The sequence below is a fragment of the Aptenodytes patagonicus genome, chromosome 2 (genome assembly GCF_965638725.1).
Source record: "Aptenodytes patagonicus chromosome 2, bAptPat1.pri.cur, whole genome shotgun sequence".
NCBI classification, from domain to species: Eukaryota; Metazoa; Chordata; class Aves; order Sphenisciformes; family Spheniscidae; genus Aptenodytes; species Aptenodytes patagonicus.
The window spans coordinates 3,841,617-3,863,767 of NC_134950.1; the positions used below are offsets into that span (position 1 = coordinate 3,841,617).

Sequence of the window (22,151 nt, forward strand, 5' to 3'; positions counted from 1 at the left end):
TGAGAAATTAAGCCAGCTTTGAAACTGGCACTCGCATCTCTTCTGTCTTTCTTCAGTATGATACTAGGCAATTCAGAGAAGTTCAGTATGAGCATACTGTATTTGGAGATATAAAAACAAGAGGGCAGACTGGAGGTAGACAACCAAACCTCAGCTTAAAATAGGTTTACTTGTCTGTTAAGTGTGCTTGCCTGTAGTGCGTGTTTGTGGATCTACACAAGCTGTTGATATGCTGTAATGATTTATTTTAATGCTTTTTTAAAGAATCAGTCACTGATGCCTTAAGCCAGTCAGTACTGCTCAGTGATAGGAACATAAACAAGAAGTTGAGTAAAATTCAGTTCTTTTGAATAACACTATGTTTGGGGGAGTGGGAGCCATTCCCTTTCGCTAGTGTGGATGGTACCTGGACAGAGGATGTGACAATTATCGTGAATTTTAGTTTTGTTTCTGTCTCCGTGGCATATGTGATGCTTCAGCCCAGGAATAATCATATGAAGTAGGAGTTCATCTATAACTTCTTGTAACTTACTGCCATAAAATTCTTGGAGGCAATATTTTTCCTTCTTTTTATTAGACTTCTTGCTCTTTATATCCAGTCTACATTCAGATTATTAATATTGCTCAAGTTCTGTTGGAAATGGAAAAAAAAAAATACTGTCTTGTTCCTTTCCTCCAATGGGAAAAATACTTCTCGGAGCAGGCAGTAGATGAGCTGTAAGCTATTACCCTTCTGTTCTTGCAAGGACAATCAACCTACTGTAATGCAATAAAGTTGCTCATAAAATGTGTCCTTTGTGACCAACTGTGCAGTTTTTTACGGGTTTGTAGGGCCAGGTCCTTTCAGGTGTTGAATGCTTCCTCCTTCCTTATCTGTGTGCACGTCCATATTTCAGTGCTTATCACCTGAACAGGAATATACTTGTTATGTTCAAATCCGCTGTTCTCCTGGAAATCCATAGGTATGGCCATTGATTTGCAAAATTAAGGCCACGCTGAAGAAGGGTGGATGCTGAGCACTTTAGGTTGTTGATTTGTTAATGATGGCATATGTTTTCTTTGACATTGGTGGTACAGTGTAATTTGGCACTGGATTTTCAGATGGACTATTATTTCTGGCTTTGATTACTACCTGCCTTCTCACTCCTTTCAGGCCACAGAGATGCTGTTTGTTCTATCGCTGTGAACTGTTTTGTTTAGCATGTAAGAGTAGATTATATAAATGTTATAACAACTTGATTTATAAGTTCATAGTTTTCTGTCAAAACATGATGTTCTTAGGAATATTTCTAAAGTAATTTGTTATATCTGTCTCTAATCTTAATTTTGTTGCATTAAAACAAACAAGGAATTTAAGCCTCTCCTGCAAGTTGTCCTGGAAGAACTGACAAACTCTTTCCAAAATAATTTCTTTGTAAATACCTTGTATTTGTATATACCTTTGTTAAATGCCTCAAAGCAAAATAAAGCAACGAGGTAAATCTGTAAGTTTAAAATGGAATACATGCTGTGCAGCGACATATAATCTTTTTAAATTAAATTCTAGCAGAACAAATCCAGTTGTAAAAGTATGTCTTGCATCTGGAAAATGAGGAATAAAATATTTGGTCTTTTTTCTGGACACTTATCTGGTTGATAAAAGCCACAACTCTAACTTCAAATTTTTTTTTTATGTGAAGTATTTTGCAGGTGACAGAAAATGAAACAGTTGAAGGCAGACACACCAGTGCAGTAGTTTTTTGTTTTTGGTTTTTGTTCTTGGGGTTTTTTTGTTGTTTGTTTGGGGTTTTTTGTTTTTGTTTTTTTGGGTTTTTGGTTTTGGTTTTTTTTTTTTTTTTAAAAAGGTTTTCTCAAGTCCTCACTTTTAAATACTGTTAAAATAACTGAATTGGTATGTGCAAGGAAAGATGGGTAAGTGATGTTTTTAACAAATAACCTAGTGCATCATAAATGTGAAGTAAAGAGAAACTGAAACTAGTTTTTGTGTAGTTTTGGCATCAGTTGTCTTCGTCTCTGAAATGTTTGATCTGCAAGTTTCTTTTGATTAATTAAAAAAAATGAAGACTCTTCAATTGTCTAGTTTAAAAAATATCGATCTCAGGTTGGGGATGAGGAAAGTCTCCCACAGTTCGAGTTGACCACAGAAACCTCAGTGAAGAAATCTTGAAAGGAATGCAGCTTTCTGATCTTTAGCAAGAGCTTGGTAGGGGATAGTTAAAATAAGTGAGTAAATAGGGGAAGGCTGTGCTGCCACTTTTGCAGTGAAGAAACAGGCCAGTATCTGTTTCTGAAGGGTTTTTTCTTACACCCAACACCCTTCTTGTGTGTATCTCGCTTTTGCTATGAAGTATAGCAGCAAAACAGTCTATGCAGCACAGGTTCTTGCTGTGAAAAATATATTTTTCACAAGAAGAGTGGAACAGGGATCTTTTAAGTCTGTTTATTAACTGACATCTTAAATGAGGAGTTAGTGTTGTACGTTCATGAAACAGAATTTGCTCTTAAAACTTTCTAAATATCTTTCACTTACTGTAAGACTACATGGCTTGGGGGTGTTTTAGGGGTTTGGGTTTTTTGTTGTTGTCTTTTTGGTTGTTGTTTTTTTTTTTTTTTACCTGAAGGGGTAGAGTAAATCACAATGTCTCATCAAGTATGCTGTGCTGTATTCCCAGTTATATTAGCGAAACATTCTTCTATTCACTCTTTAAAATGGGTAAACTAATTTCCTTCTGGAGTGTGAAAATAATCTGCAGCTTATTTCTTTGGAGCAAATCTCATTAACTCTTAATGTCTCAAATTTTATGGTTGCGTAGAAGGAATGTTGGCACTACATCTACCGAAGCCTGGCAGCAGAGCAGTATGTACGCTGTGTCCCACAAGGACAGTTCCTCGTTGTCCAGATGGAACAAAAATGTTCACAAAGCCTGACAAGCTCTGCTGCTTGCTCTTTGCTTCTCTGATCGCCTCTTTTTGGTGTCCATCATTCTTCTGAGTGGCGTTGTCTTTAACAGAAGAATATAGCTGCATTTTAAATTAGTTTTTCGTCTTTGAATGCCTGTTATCTATGAAACTCACTTCATTTGCTCAGTGAAATATTCTGCGGCTGATTGAAATGTAATGGAATTGTGTTTCAGACAAATGCTGAGCATCTTTAAACCATACTTTCCCAATATTTTGTAAATGTCAAATAATTAGAGGTTATGTATGCTTAGGCTGCCATTGGCTGTGCCAGGCATATTTCAAATTAACCTTTTTCCTTTACGCTTCATTGTAGTTTCTTGTTCTATCATGTCTTCAAATGGTCTCTGGCCAAAAACTTGCTTTTAACAGGTAATGTGGTGCTTGTACCACCTCTTTAGGTTCTGATCCCTGGCTGAAGATCTGTAGATGGTGCCATGATAATTAACTATCAGATGCTTTGTTGATTTTGGTGCAAATTACAGGTGCTCATCACAGCCTGCCTTGTATCAGATGCAAACAAGCTTTACTTGTCTGTCCTGTTCCCCAGGAATTTCATCAACTTCTGCTCGTGTCCAAATTATTGGAATTAAGGAATTAAGGGTTTCATTGGTAAGAATGTATCAAGTGATAAAACCTGCTCTAGTACCAGAACTACTGTCTAATCTGTTAGTAAACACTCTGCTCCTAAACAAAGGGAAACTATAATTGTTTTGAGTAAACTAGGTAATTAGACTCTTTTTTTTTTTTTTCCCTTTCAGACTGTGCCTTCAAGGGCTTCAGCTCATGCACTATCTAATCTGAACCCAAGGTCAGGAGATGCCTCAAATGTTAATAATTATAATAGTAAAAGTTTCTAGAGAGATAAAGTTCTCGTACACTTCACAAGTATAACTTCTGTACCTTGTCCTTCCTTTGCATACATCTTGTAGTACCATTAAAGTTGCATGTTGTAAAGCATATAATCAGATTGATTATTTTTATTTTTAGGAAGATAGTTGTATCTCAGAAGAACACTGCATGGTATAGCAGCCATAATTGTTTACAAACATTTAAAACTGGGAAATTGCTACAAGATAAATTGCTTCTGTTGCTCCGCTGTTAGGAAGTATAAGAATAATCTTAAATTAATGATAAGCAATTAATGTATGTCTGATGTCTTATATTAGTCTATTATATACAATCTTTTTACATCTGTTATAGAAGCAAAACTTTTGAGTTCAGCAAAGCCATTAATGTAAAAACTTTATTTTTCATAATTACGATGTAACAAATAAGTCCTCTGCAGTTTCTGTTCTTTTTTTATTTAGTATGCAGGGTAGGGAGCAGGGATTATATATGACTGTCAGTAACTTAAAGAACTGTTCATCTTTATTATTAAGGAGCTGTACATAGGAGCTTTGTAGGTCAGCAAGGTGCCTGTGTGGTGAGGTAGGTGAGGCACTGGAAGGCGAGTGTCATTTCAAAGAGGAAGCTGGACTCCGGTTTTTGAACCTGCTGCTGAACACCATAAAAGTTCAGTCACTCTGCCTTGAAGGTGTTACTTGTTTTTCTCAGCAGCGCCTCCCTACTCTGTCTTGACACCCCCCCACCCCCCCCCCCCCCCCCCTTCTGTCCACTCTGATACTTTCTGGATATTTCTCTGTGCCATTTCAATATCTTACTGTTAAAGATTCTTGGTCTCTTTTTCAAATCTGCCTGTTTAGTTTGTGAAACTTATCTGTGTAGCAGCTAATAGTTGATAAATGGCTTTAAAGGAAGAGGAAAAAAGTAAGGTTGAAGTTGAAAACGACACTCGAATTTTTAATATTGGTATTTTAACCAAATTATCTTTGCCTTCTTCAATCATTACAGTAGAAGAGTTCTTCCTCTCCTCCCAGTGCTCTGTTCCCCCCTTGCCCAGGTATTGAAAATCAGTAAATGCTATTTAATGTTTTAGTGTTGGAGGCTCAGAGCTGTCAGATTTGGACTGCAAATTATTCGTGCAGCTGTACTGGAAGAAGCAATTTCACCAAAACAAAACTCAATCATTTCTCCAACCCTTTTGTGAGTGCAGAGGAAGATGGTTTCTATCTCCCATTGATGTATTTATATTCCCCCCCCCCCCCCCCCCCCCAAGATGTAGTCCAAGAAGAGCAGTGAGCTGACATACCAGTTTGCAGCTGCCAAAAATGGGAAGCCGCCTCCTCCCTACTACTGGCCATGTGCTTTTGCTGTTTACTTTGTGCTGGCTCCAGAGCTTTTTAGAGCTTTTCTGAGCCACTTCACCTCATTTAAATGTCCTCCTCCCAAAAAAAACCCAAACAAAACAAAACCAAACCCCCACCAAAAACAGAAGAAAGAAGCCTGGATTGATTTCTTCTGTCTTAAACAGTTTTTGAGCTGCTTTTACTTATTAAGAAGCAGCAGGAGGCCACAGAAGGGAAGCAAGGGCTGCACAGTCAGGAAGAGTGGATGAGGAAACACTTGGCAGGGAGGGAAGGGGTAGCAAGGTCTGCAGCTTTGGCAGCAGCAAGGACAAATTGGTTATATTAAGTTGGTTCAGCAGCCTGTGGTGGCAACTTACTTCCCTTTGAAAAATTAACTCAAACCTCTGTATAAATAGATTCTTCAGAAATAATCATGTATCAATTCTATAGCTTCTTACAGAGGCAGGTCTGAGAAACCAGACTTAAATTACTTTAATGATATTTGAACATTAAACTATACATGAGAACTTGAACTGTGCAAGAAAATATTTAACACTTCTGAAAAAAACCTCTGAAAATATTGCATGAGTGGTGGGCCATCTTTAATTTTGGTTTTTTTTTTTAGACATACTTATATGAACCCTTATAAGGATCAGAATATACAATGTAGACTTTTCTGATGCATTCACAGATGTGCTTTTTTCTAGGACTGTTTAATTTTCTGATTTGTTCTACACAAGAAAATCGTCAAAATGTTATTTGACATCTCTTAGTTTTCTGACTTGATGTCAGTCTTTTCCAAGCCTGGAAATCATCATCTTGCACTAGCAACTATTGACTTGATAAATGTAGTCTATAAAACATAAGGTATGAGAAAGCTCACAAAGGTGGTATATCTGTATTTTCATCTGAACTTTCTGGAAGCACTAAGGGTCATATTTCAGCTTTAACAGTAGAAGCGAAAGGTTAAGCTTTTATGGATGTTCTTAATGTAAAAAACTGTATCACATCAGTGGTCCACTCTCTTTGACAGCATCTCCTATTTGTGACTTTCAGGAGACCACGTGAGCATGGCTGTTGTCTGCAGTCCATCCTTGTGTTTCTTCAGCATCCACTGCATTAGAGATTTTTAGAGAATCTTTTAATACCCAGTCATGTGCCTGTTTTGTCCATACCTTTCTGAATTTGCTGCTACCATCTGCCTCCACAGTGTGCTGTCTGCTATCTCCTGTTTAGAAAAGATCTTTTGACTGAAATTAATGAGGGGATTAGTTTAGGGTTCAGTTTATCCATCATCATGGATTTTGTAAATATTGATCAAGTTCTCGGCTGGAGTCCCAGCTTTTTTAGGTTCCCCTCGCATGGCTGCTGCTCTGCCCCTTAATCATTTTTGTTGCATTTCTCTGGACTTTCTGGACAGTACTCAAGATGTGGTGGAAATTCCATTGGCTTTTCTGCTCTGCTGCACCTTGGGGTTAAAATAGAATAAACTTAATCCATAGTTTTCTGCTGGCAAGGGATTGTATGATGCTGAAGATACTAGACACCCACCCCTTGCCTTTAGTAAGCACTGACAGAACCTCTTCCAAGTTACAAAGATCCCAAAGACCCAATTTCAGGCTAAAATTAATAATGCGATGAAATACTGTATTCTTCGGTTGGAATACTTAATAATATTTTATCCCTTTGTGTCATTTCTCCTGAAGCTAGCTACTGTACCAGTTTGCATAGGAGGTTTGAGTGACAGTAGGTACCTCTAACCTGTGAAATACTGCTGCATGGAAAAAAATGAATTGTTTGTAGCGTGGAGGATGTATCATCACAACAATATTCTGGTTTTATGCAGAAATGTATGTTTTTCCGTACATATTAAAGCGCACACACTCATTGTTGAAAGAGATTGTTTTCCTATTTTCTCTATAGCCACTATGAACTACTTATTTGAAAATAAATTTAAACATATTAAGAGCACAGATTGCAAATAAAAGCTTTGCTTCCTGAAGCTCATGTACAAAGGCGTTTTAATTACTGGATCCTCTTGTAAGAGATTGTGTTTCAGGCCAAGTACAGCTCAGCATTTAAAAAAACTGCACATGTTTAAGTAGCCCCCCAAACGAATATTTCTGTATGTTCTAATAGGGACTGAAGGAAGTTTGGATTGATAGCTCAGTGTGTATGGTTGGCTTACGGAGGTGTCTTGTTTGTGTAACACCAACTTAATTTATTACCTCCTGCTGTTTCTGCAAATGGTCAGGTTGTTGTACACAAATTGCATATTTCATCACTGTGATGTGGTGGGGAATTGATTTATTGTTTCCAGAGAAATAATTGAATGGAATAAAAATGCACTATAAAGTAACAGTTTCATCTTTGAGTCTTCTTAATGCCTACCCATGATCAAGTATATTATAAAAAGATGCAATAAATTCTTGTGGAGGTAGTGAAACCTGCTTACTTGATTTCTTCAGGCTTTCCCTACCTTCTTGACCATGAAGATGTTACAGCAGTCATCCCATGTGTCCTTTGATACCCTCGCATGATGAGGGACAGCACACGCTGGTCATTTTGGACCTAAGTGAGTGCTGATAGATCTGTCATTATGATTGTGCTCATTAGCTAGCTGATGGGCTGTCAAAGAATGTGTGAAGACTAAATTTTACTACTGATTTTTTTTTTTTCAAAATTTGCAGCAATTTAATTGCCTTATATTTCTGACCCCATTCCAAGTTGTTTGAAATTAGATAACTGTCAGTAACTAATAAATAGCTGGATTTGTTCAGGTGGGATGAGATGGGCTAGATGAAATACCACAATTACTTTAATGGAAGAGGCTGAAGCTTGTTATGGCAAAAACTGTGTTGTATTTATTGCCCGTGCATTGAAAAAAAGCATGATATAGTTTTGACCCAGGATAACCCCTATCATGGGAGGGCGGAGCGGAAAGGAAAACAGTGCCACACATACCATGATTGAGTGTTCTAGAGATGTTCCTGCATGATTTCTTGCATAATTTGAAGTGACAGAAATGATGAAGCTTAATTGTAACAGAACTTGCCTTGCTGTAGGGAATTGAACGCAGCTCTTCCGGGTTCCAATTAATTTTTCTACCACAGACCAATATCTTATCCTTTAAAGGTTTCTCTTTCAGAGAACTTTGAAGGAAGACCTAAGGTAAATGTATTTCAGGTGGTTGATACCTAGTTTAAGAATGGCTTTTTTCCCTTGTTTAAAAACTTAAGGAAATGGTGACTCAGTTGGAAATAGAATGTTCTAATTGCAGCTGTTACGGTTTGACTCTGAAGTCTTAACCGTTTTGATGGCTTGTGTCTCATGCAAAGCTAAATCTTTGCCTGATCTGACATGCATATTGGAGATGGTTATAGAAGAAAAAAACAAATATTTTTTCTAAAATCAGTTGTTTGGTAAGCATTTTTCTGTCTTGTCCCCATTTGCTGAATGTTGAGGGAAAATACCCTTTCTGAACCCACTTTATATCCTTACCAGGTTACCCAAGTGACAGCTTTCCCTTAAAATTGTGAATTCCTTATTTCTCAGTGCGATGCAAATGCTGACCCTCAGAACCTCTAGTATATTAAACATGCTGCTTTTCTCTAATTAATCTAAACTCAAGGAAGGTTCAGTAGCCCTGTGTTAGTAGATTGGAGGTAAAAGGCTGAAAACTGCCTTTGGTGAGGGCCAAGGGTGTTTTCTTGGATGATACCGGTCTTCAGAGCTTTTCAGTGTTGATGGTTCTTTTCAAAGACTTAATGGAGCATTCACTGGAAAAACTCACAAAAGTCAGTAGCATAAACTTCATCAGTATTAAAAAGAACAAAGACAGTGAATGCCCCTCCCGGTAGATGTGCAATGCACAGGACAGAAGTCCCTAGTTTTGTGGGGAGAGCGTGGGGACAGGGACTATGTCCAAGGGAGAATTCCAGCTGCAGTGAGATAGTGAGTGAAAGGGCAGAGGTCCTGGGTTTAGATTCAACCTTACACAGCATGTCAAGAGGATCCACCTAGGATGAAAGCACTGGTAGAGAATCCATAAATCTTATTCTGCCACAAAGCAATATGGAATCATTGGTATTGACTCCAGAAGTCTGGAGAGGGCCCTGATGTACTGTTTTGAGTGGATTGTTTTAAATTGCCTTTTTAAGGCTATATCAAGTTGGGGTTTTTAATAACAAAAATCTTGAATACATATCAAGTAATATATACAAGATAGTGTATATCTGTCTGCTCCTAGCTTGACTTCACCAGAGTACTGAGACTTTTTAGTCACCATAGTAGAGGCTTGGACTTGTGCCTGTTTCATGATCATGTCAGTACATGAATCCTGGAGGCCACCAACTGATTTCTTATCAGGCATTATGCCTTTGACTTGACTGTTAAATCAAATGCCAAATTTGAGAAGTTATTGCCTCTGTTCTTTGACTAATTAAGCTAATTCTGCTTACTCTTCTGTCTTTGGGTGCAGTAGATGGAGGCTTTAGGAGAAACAAATGTCTAGCTAAAGAGTGATGCGGCTGGTGTTCAGGTCCTCAAACACAGCATAGAGTCTTGAGCTCTTGAGGAGCCAAAAGCTTTGATTCCTAGGGGGATCCAAGGGAATATCGCAACTTACACTGCTCTTCAGGATCTTATGTGAGGATGCAGGGAGACACATGTTACATGCCCAGTTCCAACAACCGCAGCTATGAAAATAACTGATTTTTTTGTTTGTTTGTTTTGTATGTGTGTGGAGATACACAGAAGCATCGTCTCAAAAAGCTTGTAATTAGGAGAATTATTATGGTCAGCCTACATTGAACTTCCATTCAGTCACTTGAATAAGAATCACTTTGTTCTTCCTTTCTACCTGTATACCAGAGGCTGTAATTACTGGCTTTGGAAAACACTTGAGCCAGAACAGGCTTAAGTAAAACTTTTTACAGGTCATTGATTTTTGTAATGGGCTGTTGTCATGCAGTCACAACAGTGGCTGTTGTCAAGCTCTGTTCCTCTTGAGCACTTAAGTGTCTTTTCTCTGATGTGTGCTTCTGGTTTTCATGAAAAACAGGGATAACACAAACACAGTTAAAACTGTATTAAAAAGATCAAAATTTAAAAGCCTGTAAAGTTTAACGTTTTGAAATACAGGGCTGGGATGATATAATCATTCAGTAATGTAAAACTAGGAAAGACAGGTTTAAAGTCAAATGGTAGCCAAACCCAAATGTGTTAAGGTATTCTGGCTATGCACTATCACAGCTTACTTTCCGTAACTGCCTCTAGTTCAGACATTTCTAGTTCTTAATTTCTGAGGAGCACACTTGCTATATCACCAATTCTAATTTATTTTTTTTCTTTTTGTATTGTAGAAAGACAGTATACACTCAGTGCTTCTATTTACTTCTAAACCTGTTTAGAAGAAGACCTTGTGCTATGTAGGGCCTCCATAGAGCAATATTTCAGTAAGTGGTATTAAAAAATTACTTGAATTTGTACAGCTTACTTCACCCTCTTGTTTTGATGTTCATAGGTAGGGCTGCTGCCAACCAGTGGTACAACTTCAGAATAGAATTTTAACCTTTTTTTAGAAATACGAAATTTTTACTTGCTCACTTCTGTGGTGACATCTTTAAGAAAACTGCATCACTATAGTTTTCTACAACTTGCTAGAGAAATTCAAAAGATCAGCAACAGAAGATGCAAGGGGAGATTAGTGTTTACTTGGATTTCAGTGGTACCAGGGGACCACAGTGAAGGTTCAGAGTGCTATTGAGAAATGAAGTAAGTATCTAGCTGGATAGCATTTCTAATTAAAGCATATACAGACATTGATTTTCTTGTATTCCCAACACAACTGATGTTTCCTCATTATTGAATTTTTTAATATTAAAAACAGAAATTGGTGCCAACTCCAAAGGGAATTGCCAGTGGCGCAGATTATGCAATGTTACGATAAAATTGGGTTAAACTGAGTGTTTAAGGTATGTCAGGACTTAATGCTGTGGGATTCTTAGTGAGAGGGATGGGTACCATTTTGAATGTCGCAGGATGGACAGAGTGCAAGACATCTTGGTAAATTTGAATTGCTGCTTGACAGTACAAATAGTTCAGCCGGTTGTCAGTATTCTTTGAAACTTTTCCCTATCTTTTCATCCCAAGGTGCAGTGCTACTACAGTAAAAGGCTACTGCTTCTGTAGCACTTAGTGACTTAAAAGTCCTTAAAACAGCCTGCATCAGTAGCAGCTGTACATGGAATATGCTCGTTTCAATTAGTTAGGCGATATGTATATTTATTGATTGTTTTTTTTTTTCTGGGATATGCTTGCTTTCTGTTTAACAGGCCGAAGGTTGTCATAGAATCATAGAATGGTTTGGGTTGGAAGGGACCTTTAAAGGTCATCTAGTCCAACCCCCCTGTGACGAGCAGGGACATCTTCAACTAGATCAGGTTGCTCAGAGCCCCGTATTGCTTTGTGGTTCACGCTCTCTCTGAATTCTTCCTTCACACTCCCCTGAATGTTTAATCTCCTAAAACATGGGTATAATTGAAATAAATTTTCCTGTGTTGGCAACTTGCATTGCTAAACTTGTTTTGACTTTGGTCTCTATTACCTTCTCATGTTGATTTTCTAGTATATTTCTAAAATACTTAATTCTGCAAAGAAAGAAAAGCTATACGTTTCTGCTTTGAACTGTATTGAGACATAAAGTTAGTAACTGTTTAGCCAATATTCTCCAGGGGAAAAAAGGTGTTCAGAGGAATTGCTGGTACCAGACCATTCTTCCATTTCATATCGATACAGTGAAATATTTGGTGTGTCAATTTAGACTAAAATAGATATTAACAACTCATTTTTTAAATTGTTTTAATGTGGCTGGCCAGGCCGCTTTATACTTTGACCTGGGGGCCTTCATAAATGCTTTTGACTGCAATTAATGTACTTAAAAATATATCTATATCTGGAGGAGAGGGGAGAGAGCAGTGACCAGGGAGGGGATCAGAGAGGAGGCAGCAAGAGAAATAAATGCATTCTTGGATGTAGCTGTAGCAAGTATTACCAAGAAGAGTGAGTATAGCTGAAAGTTGTCAAAGGTGGAACAAAGGATTACTGCTTTTTTTTTTTTTGCTTTTGAACATCGGTATTAGCTGAAAGAATGAGAACAAGAAAAATAAACTCGGTAGGAAATAGAGAATTTTCAGTGTGACTTACAGAATTAGCTGAAATTATTGACTGTTTCTGAAGGCAAAAGTGATATTAATAAGAAAAAAATACCCTTTCTCCTCTCTTTCTATGTTTGTCCCTAATTTGAAATCACAAACCTAATGGTTTTCTCCAAGTTTCGTCCTTAAATCTTCATCCTTAAATATGTAACAAGATGTTAACATCATGTAAAAGCAAAAAAAAAAAAAAGTTGTTGCACACCTAGCGTGCTTGCTGCTTCTTTCCTGTGGCATGTATGTGTTCTGGGGCTGCTGCTTTCACCACTTTGCTTTTTCCACCATTCCATTCTGTCTGGTCTTCTGGGAATGGGACTGTTGCTGTAACTGGACACTCCCAAGTGTGCAGCTATGCCACATGATCATCAACATGTAGTTGAATACACTGTGACTGTTTTCTTAGAAGAAACATGTCTTAAGTGCTGCTAAGAAGGATTTTAGCGAGACATGCGCTTTATGTCCAACACCAAGCATTGGGACTGGATTTTATGATAAAGATTGTGTGTGTGTGTGTGTATCAGGAGATGGCATACCAAAAGTCAGCAATGTGCTGACTCTTAACACAGACTCCTGAAAGTACAAGTTTTGTCATGGGGAACATAGCTAAAATTGTACTTAACATCCTTACTTTCTGTGAGGTTGAGATAGACAAATTAATATTTGCAAGGTGAGTTACAGTAGGATTTAATACAAACTGTAAAAATTGATTGAGCTTGACATTCATGAGATGTTTACTGTTTGATGCGAGATGCATTATGGATAATTCTAAGGAATTTAGAATGTGGAAGAAATTATTAATCACCAAATCACAAAATCGCTGAGGTTGGAAGGGACCTGTGGAGATAGTTTTGTCCAACCCCCTTGCTCAGAGCAGAGTCAGCTACAGCAGGTTGGTCAGGGTCATGTCCAATTGTGTTTTGAATATCTCTATGGATGGAGATTCCACAACCTCTATGGGCAACCTGTTGCAGTGTTCGCCCACCCATGTAGTGCAAAAGCTTTCTCTTATATTTAAATGGGAATTCCTGTTTGTCACTTTGTGCCCACTGCCTTGTGTCCTCACAGGGCACCGCTGGGAAGAGTCTGGCTCCATCTTCACTCCTCCCCGACAGATACTTATACACATTTGTAAGATTCCCCTGAGCCTTCCCTTCTGCAGGCCAAACTGTCCCAGCTCTCTCAGCCTCTCCTCATGTGACAGATGCTCAAGTCCCTGAATTTTCTTTGTGGCCCTTTGTTGGACTCTCTCCATTATGTCCATGTCTCTCTTGCATTAGGAAGCCCAGCACTGGGCCCAGCGCTCCCGATGTCCCTCACCAGTGCTGAGTAAAGGGAAGGATCACTTCCCTCGACCTGCTGGCAGTGCTCTGCCTAACACAGCCCAGGAGGCTGGTGGCCTTCTTTTGCTGTAAGGGCACGTTGCTGGCTCATGGTTGGCTTGCTGTCCACCAAGTCCTCCAGGTCCTTCTCTGCAAAGCTGCTTTCTAGCCAGTCACTCTAATAAAGCCGTATTGTTTATTGAGGATGCACGTAACCTGAAAGCTTTTATTTCTTTCAATAACGTCAATATTTTAAAGTATTTTAAGTCTTGTAGAATTTTTACACCAGGACCAGAGAAAGACATGAACTCTGAATTTTTATTGTATTTTTAATAGAGTCTTATATTTTTAAGTAGATTTATATAGAATTTTTTATAGGTTTGAATTGAGATGGACCAAGTTACTTTGTGGAATTGCAACCTAGAAGGGACATTTTTTCATAGATGTCAATGCCTTCAATCCTGAGATAGGGATCAGAATATGGAGGTTAGACAACACTTTAAAACTTCATCATACCTACAAAGTCAGGAAAGTCACAGTGTGAATAATTACAGCTTGGTTCCTTGTCACATGGACTCAGTAACACTGTTGTTGGCCATCTGCCAATGCCAGTATGAGGAACAGTTTTGTGCTTGGTTTTTTTTTAATATATTATCAAATTGCTAATGTTGAAGACATTATTTACATTGAAAAGATTTCCCTTATAAGACTACTTTAACTTTTCTATCAGTTTACTAATCAATTTCTAGTTAATTGATTTATGATTTTTTGACTCATTAGTGGAAGTGATTTAGTTTCTAAGTACTTGGAGCTGGTAGTGAAATATGTCTTTGAACTTTGATTGTTTGTACCACTAAAAGTCATAATACTGACTTTGTTTCTGAGGTAGTTAACAAATATGGGGAATATGCAGTGCTCATAAGATGTGTCAGCAGGAGTCACGTTAAGCAGCAAATGACTTGCAAACAGAATTCTAGAAGGATTCAATTAGTTATCTCATTATTTTGTGTGTTTTTGAGAAAATAAATCAACTTTTATTATATATTCCTAATATACTACTACCTAGTAGTAGTATATTAGTTACCTTAGGTAACTGCTACCTAAGTAATGAAAATGACAGATATTCAAAACCAAATTCTATAAAGACAGAAAGGAGCATGAAAAAGGCCAACAGTGCTTTCTTGTAATTTACTTGAGAAGCTGTGAAGTGCTGTGTTGTTCGATTTTTGGTTTGGGTTTTTTTGAAAAGCTTTCTCTTCTAATCTCATTTAACTGTCTCCCATATATTTTTCTAAACCTCAGGTACTCCTCCACAGGTAGAGCAAATCATCTGAATGATAACACGCGTCATGGTTTGGTAACAACTGTAATATCTTAGCAGAGCCGCTAAATATCAGCAGGCCAGGTTTGGCTTACTCTGCTCCCCAAAGCTTAGAATAAGTCTTTACAGTACTGAGAAATGTGTTTTTTTTGTAAAGTGTGAGCATTTGGAGACCAATAGTCTTTGCTCTCGGAAGCTCAAAGGGATAGCTGGCATGCAACTTCGTGCACAAACAAGTTTGAGTAGACTTGATTTTAGACCATTAGTCTTCAGGGACATCTTTCACTAGATCAGGTTGCTTGAAGTCCTGTCCAACCTGACCTTGAACACTTCTGGTGATGGGCCATCTAAAACTTCTCTGGGCAACCTGTTCCAGTGTCTTGCCATCTTTATCATAAAAAATTTCTTCCTTATATCTAGCCTGAATCTACCCTCTTTTAGTTGGCTGTAGCTTGTTTCTGCTCCATAATAGCATACTACTTGTCTGTTTAATACCAAGAGGACTAAAGCTGCTGTTTTAAACTGAGATCTGTAATGGCAGGATTACAAACCAATCTGTTTTTAATTTAGAAGAACCCAAGTAAGCATCCTAGTGTTGTAATCTTGACTTTCTTTGTATCTTAAAAAAACCAAGCAGATCTTGTGTAAAAAAAAAAAAAAAAAAAAAAAAAAAAAGTTGTCTAACTACCCTTGCATCAAGAGCAGCATGTTTTACAAAGTTTTGTCCTGGGGCAGAGTTTTACAGTCACATTATAAACTCAAACCCAAGGCCTGGTAGTAGTGGGAATGTTAATAGGTCCATAACCAGAGATACAGCATGTGTTTCTATAACTTGAGCTATCAAATTTATTGCTCTTTTGGTACCTTATAAAGTAAACATTGGGATTTTGTAAAGAAGTTGTAACGAACCCAAAGAGGATCAAATTTCGAAGGAAAACTGCTTTTCTAATTTTGCGTAGGAGGTTGTTATACCTTTAGAAACTTCTGACCTGTAAAACCTTGTGAAAACTGACAATAGCCTGTACCTCGTATGGGCAGTCCAATGTTTGATTCCACACGTTCCTTTCAATGTGATGAATATGAAAAATTTGTAATAATGTTTTGCCCGAAATTACGCTGCCTAAGAGCACTCCTGTGTGTAAGAACTGATGTCTTTCATTGCTCTTGTTTGCTGCTCCCAAGAGATGCAGATTGTCTGTATTAAGTCTGTGGTCAGACATCTTCTAAATGCTTGTTTCTACATTTTCCTGTAGCTTTTCTCCCTGCTCTTTTTCTGCCAGATAAAATCTGGTGAATATGTATGTTAAAATTATATGCAAATTAATATTAAAGCATGTTTTCTTTTAGTTCTCCTTTACTAAAAAATTACTCATCTCGCTTTGGTTTGCAGGAAAATTTGCTGCCATTTGTGTGCGTAAGCTTGAAATAAAGCTTAGCGTTTTTAATAATGCCTTTGAGGTAGAGTAGGTTGTTCTGAAAGAGGCAGAACATAATGCAGAAGGATTAAAAGTGGCGCACGTCTGAGCCTGAAAACCGCCATTTCATTCCTAGCAGTTGCACTATTGAAGGGCTTCGTCTATGCAAATTGTCCTAATGAAACTGCCCACCCTGCGGACATTGGGAGTTTCATGATGGCTATTTTAACCTTACAGGAGAGGAGCCCTGCAGTTGGGAGCACGTACGGTCATGTCGTCTTGGTATTAGTCTGCCACAGGGGAGATTTTTATACCTGCTTCAGCTTTCAAGTCAAGGTTTATATGAAAACAGCTCACAAGCTCCTTTGATGAGGATAAGTCGAGTAACGTTGTGGAGGGGTTCCTGGCATTTTTCTGATCTGTATCTGTTAGTGTAGGGTGGATAAGAGGAAAGGTTTTAACGTGGGCATAAGGTTGGCTTAATACATTTGTATTGATTGCCAGACAAGAGAACAATAAAGCAAGGTACAAAAGCTATAATGGTTTCTTGAGTTTTCAGACAGAGGCAACAGGGTTATGAAACTAAGCTAGCGCTTGGCGGGTGGGGGAAGTCCCTCAAGGGTCAGGTACTGGCAGAATGTTTGGGAGAAGTGTCTCCTTGGCCTGCTCTTACCATCTTCCCTGAGGGCAGGACATTAGAGGCCTTTTGTCTGACCCAGTACTGCCAATTTTAAGTTCTTAAAGTTCTGTTAGATGAATGCAATTCGACCATTTATTCAAGAGGCAAAGACATACTGCACAGATGGGCTGTTTGTTTCCTCTTTATCTTGTGGGTCTGAATTAGGTAGATGCTTAAGACCCTTGTGTTAGACTTCAAGTCCTGTTTTAGCCTCTAGCAAATGTTGTTATCTACAGCCTGAAGATTTCAAGCCTTGATATTGCTGGTGCTGGATTCCTGTTAGCTGAGCTCACTGTGTGGTTTGACATTACTGGTGAACTGGTGTAATGGCTAGCTGCTGCTGGAGGGGAGATGGTCTCCCCTCCTGCCCCTGACCACCGCCTGCTTCAGCTTCTCTTCCTCTGTGCTTGTCTAACATCTATGGTGAGCTACTTCAGGCAGCTGTGGTGTAAAACTAAGCCAACCCTAAAAACCAAATCACTCCGCAGCCACCCCCCCCCCCCCCCCCCCAGTTTCCTGAACTGGTTGTCAGGGAGGTCAGCAGAGCACCGTGGCTGGTGACAGGTTGGTGGCTGAAGCTCTCTTGAGGGGCAGCCAGGCGTTACGGGAGCTCAGCTGGAAGCGTGGGTCTCTTCTGCCTTGCAGTGAAGTAAACTAAGGCTGAGGAGTTCAGTAGCAGTACTGAAGCAGTTTCACTCTCTTCCAGCCCCCTTTCGCAGGCCAGCTTTACTACCAGAAAGGCGTTCAGAGTACTATGCCGAAAAGGTCAAGTTTATTTTATTTTTATCATCTTCAGTTTTCCAAAACTGCCTCCCCACTGGCTGCTCGCTGGGAGGAGGAGGTACAGAAATCTCAGTGCACTTGTCTAAGCCCTGGAGCAAAGCCCTGCAGTTCTTTGCCTCTTTCCAGCCAGCAGGCTGGAATGATGCTTGAGACTGTGTCAGGCGAGGGAGGAGGTATTACAGTTTGCTCTTTTTTTCTTGTACTGCATTGATTTCTCAGACACCATCTGCTTGTGGCTGACTAATTTGCAGCAGTAGCCAAGAGGCATTTTTTTTCTTCCTAATTTGAGATGCAGACTCATACCATGGTCCATGCCTTTTGCCACCAGACTTGGAAATCACTTGGAAACCGGGCTAGTCGATGATAAAACTTAGCCACTTATTTAGTAGTTGATGAGAGGAGGGACAGTGGTGTTCTTAATGGTTCCTCAGTGAGTAATGAATTTAGCTCTGGATGGTTTTGAGTCACATTGGTTCCCAAAATAGCACAAAACAAGTGATGTGACAATGCCTTAGCATTAAACAGGAGAGCCTGGTGTTAGTGTGCGGCGGCTTAGTGGAAGGCCTCCAGTTCAGTGACTGGGCTGTCAGGGTTTCCCTATGCTGATCTTTAGGGGCTTATTGTAGGAGCAGACTTGGGAGATTTTAGGAATGGGAACTCCTGTTAAAACTGGAAGGTGCTATTCAGTCTTGAAGGCTTTGGCGGGGGCCTGTTAGTTAAGTCACTGAGAAACTAAAGGAAGAAGTCTTGCCAAAGATACCACTTGTTCAAATTCAGATCGCTTGCTCCAAGGGGCTTGCAGTTACTCTGGTAGTCATCTGGGTAGGTTTTTTATGTTTGTAGATGGTATAACTATCTTAGGAGGGGACTTAAAAAATGGCAACTAAATGTCTGTTAAAAATGAGTCTTTATGTATTTCCAGTAAATGCTTTGTATGAATCAGTGTAAGATTCAGGTATAACTAAAATTAATTTATTTTTTGTTTCCCTTTTCTAGAATATGACAGATACCTAGCATCTAGCAAAACCATGGCAGCAGCTTACCTTGATCCAAACTTGAATCATACACCAAGTTCAAGTACAAAGACGCACCTCAGTACTGGGATGGAGCGTTCCCCAGGGGCCATGGAACGAGTCTTAAAGGTTTTTCACTACTTTGAAAATAGCAGCGAACCTACAACGTGGGCCAGCATTATCCGGCATGGAGATGCTACTGATGTCAGAGTAAGTCTGGTTTTAGCATTCTCATTACATCTTTAGGTTAAGTGTTAACTTCATGCTCAAAAAATGGGAGGTAAAAGTCTGGAAGCAAACGCACGCAGAAGTTTTGCTGTTTATTTTAAAAGAATCTTTACCTGTTGTATATTGTGGGTAACTTCAGAAAAAGCTTTAAGTGGTACCAACTTTCCTTGAGAACAAAAAAAACTGATGTATGATTGTGTCTTATCTTAAAGAAATGAGAACTCTTCCCATTTTTGCAGAATAGAAACTTGAAATTTAGAACAGTGGTTATCAGTCTAGATACCACTACTGAGGTATGTCAGTTGACTTACTCCGCTTTATACTCCCTAACAGCCTGTGTGACATCTCGTGGCAGGATGGCAGGGATGAGAGCTGGGATGAAAGTGACATTAAATGACACTTCATGTTTAAAAAAAAAAAATTTTTTTACATGTTTAAATGTAAGAGTGTATATTTACATGTTTAAAATGTTTAAATGTAATGTGTACATGACTTTTTTAAAAAAAAAAAAAAAAGTCTTGTTTGGAAACTCATTCCCCCACACTGTGGGGAGATTGATCTGAAGAGTCCTTCCTCCCCCCAGTAAGACGCTTTGTTCCCCTTCGCCCTGGTAGGCACCTGCTGCTTGTATTTGTACAGTGTTGTCCTTCAGTTAGTCTATGCAAAAAAACCAAAGGTTGGGATTTTTTTAAGAATAACTTTAAGTATCTGTAATCTTAGAGGTATGTGGAAATGTTATGTTTGCATAAAAAAAGTGTTTATTCTGAAGCATACGTTCTCTCTAATGCTGAGACCTTTACTTACCATTTGCTCTTTCAATTTTTGAGGTGTTGCGATATTTAAACTGAAATGAATCTCAGTTTAACATGTCAAATGCTTTTAAAACTTTGTGGTTTGCTTGTTTTTTAATTATCCTCCAAGAGCAGAATCTTGCGTGGTGGTAGGTGGTGTGCGGGGTTGTTTTATTCTGTGAGGTTCTTACTGTAGAAGCAGGTTCCCATCTGCTCATTGCTTCCAGCATTTGTATTCTTTGCACGATACTTCAAATTCCACTACAAAGACGTGATTCCAATCTGCTGAAGGGAGAGAGTTGTCAGAGTTAAGGAGACCTGTTGTGTCCTTCTGCCCACTGTTAAGTTTCCTTTGTGCAAGAGAAAACTAAGTAAAAAAGACTAAAGAGTTTTGAATGTTTTCTCTTCCTTTCCTACTGTTTATTTTCTAGCAGGGCTGCGTATGAGAAGACCTAACAGCATTCCTAAGTGGAGTAGATCTTGTGACAGTGATCACAGACCTGTGAAATTCAAGGATTTTCATTGGTGATGATCAGAAAGTCTGTCTCTTGTCAATTTAATAAACTCATACCTGTGTTTAGGGATAACTTGGTGAGTCGACAGATTAGAGGTACAACAATGGGAATCATTATCATCAATAGCATACACTTATTTTACATGGAATAGGGTTTTTTGGGTGCCACTTGAAACATCTTTGCTCCCTGGCTTAAGTATAGTGCTTTGATATAGATATATATATATCTATCTAATGTGATTGATTAATTTCATAAAGTGTATTACTTGGTACAAGGGGAAAAAAAAACCCAACCATGTCTCAGTATGTTTTTTACCTTGCAAGCCTCTGTTGTGGACAAATGTCTAGGGTTCTTTATATCGTACTTGAAATCGAGGTTATCTTTCCAAAGAAGTATGTAGAAACTTGAAAAACAAAAGCAGAGATTACATCTCTGGTGTCTCCAGCTCAGAAATACCTGTGGTTATGGGCTTTAAGGATTCAAAATTTACAGTCCCTGTAAGAAATTCAGTGCTGAGTTCAATTTGCAGAGTTACATATCCTTGTTTTAAGCAAAAAATGTGTCATTTTTTGTAAAAGCAGGATCAAAAGAACAGGCAAGTAGCAGTTACTTGAGGCTTGCCTTAATTTTTAGTTTCCTTATATGCACATTTAATTGGATGGTTTTTTGTAAAAGTAATGGGATTTTTATATTGTTCTCCTTTCTTAATAAAGAAGAATATGATGGGTTGCTGTTAAACTTTGTTCTTTTAACAAATGTCGTTCTCTCTCAATTTTGTTACACTAGGACAATGACTGTTGAATGTGCAGGTACTCCGTAGTAAAGATCTAGCACTGATGTATTACCATGTCCTGACATTTATTTTAGAAACAGTAAACTGTTGTTGGAGTACAAGCCTACATTCCATTGGAATGACTGCTGTTTGACCAAGACGAATAATTTAAGATTAAAATAGCTTTTAAGGTTTTTATGCCTTAGTTTAAATGCGTTCCCCCCCCCCCCCCCCCCTTTGTGGAGGAGACAGTCTGCAATAGAACTTCCATTTCTTCTGAATTACAAACTGAGGAGACTGGTGCTGGGTTTGGCCTTTGGCTTGTTTCCAAGGAGCTCTTTAAGAATATTCAGAGGTGGATGTCTTTGAGACAGCTCTGCAATTAAAAGGAAAAGAAAAAAAGGTTTTTCAAGACTACTCTCTGGTTAGCACAGCTTTTGGGATGATAGCCGAGGAACCTTTCCAGTATTCAAAGGAAATCAAACTTGGTCTGAAATCTCCAGAAGAGCCAATTAAACGTATTTCTTCTGGTAAAGTGGAGGACTTTGTGGAATGTACTAATACCAAGGGAAAGTAAGGGTGGAATTTTGTTTTCTGATCCGTGATTTCTAAATCTTGTGTTGCTAACAAAGTCAAGTTTGCCATTGTCAATGGAAAGACAGTCAAAGAAGTGAGGAAAGGCCCTTTTCCCTTTAAAAAAAAGTAAGATTTAGCCTGGAGAAAAGGAGGCTGAGGGGAGACCTCATCGCTCTCTACAACTACCTGAAAGGAGGTTGTAGCGAGGTGGGTGTCGGTCTCTTCTCCCAAGTAACTAGCGATAGGACGAGAGGAAATGGCCTCAAGTTGTGCCAGGGGAGGTTTAGATTGGATGTGAGGAAAAATTTCTTTACTGAAAGAGTGGTGAGACATTGGAACAGGCTGCCCAGGGAAGTGGTTGAGTCACCATCCCTGGAA

The 22,151-nt window shown here is 38.7% G+C and overlaps 1 protein-coding gene across 13 annotated transcripts in view; it reads left to right on the top strand.

Annotated features, from left to right (window-relative positions):
- Positions 1-22,151, top strand: part of PTK2 (protein tyrosine kinase 2) — a 226,338-nt gene that overhangs the window by 68,341 nt on the left and 135,846 nt on the right. For 12 of the 13 annotated variants that reach the window (XM_076329035.1, XM_076329036.1, XM_076329037.1 and 9 more), the window contains one exon: positions 18,875-19,101. In XM_076329035.1, the coding sequence (XP_076185150.1) occupies positions 18,907-19,101 (195 nt within the window). In that variant the 5' untranslated portion in view covers positions 18,875-18,906. Of the gene's footprint in view, positions 1-3,719; positions 3,770-18,874; positions 19,102-22,151 lie in introns of all 13 variants that reach the window. The other variant, XM_076329028.1, reaches the window with a different exon arrangement.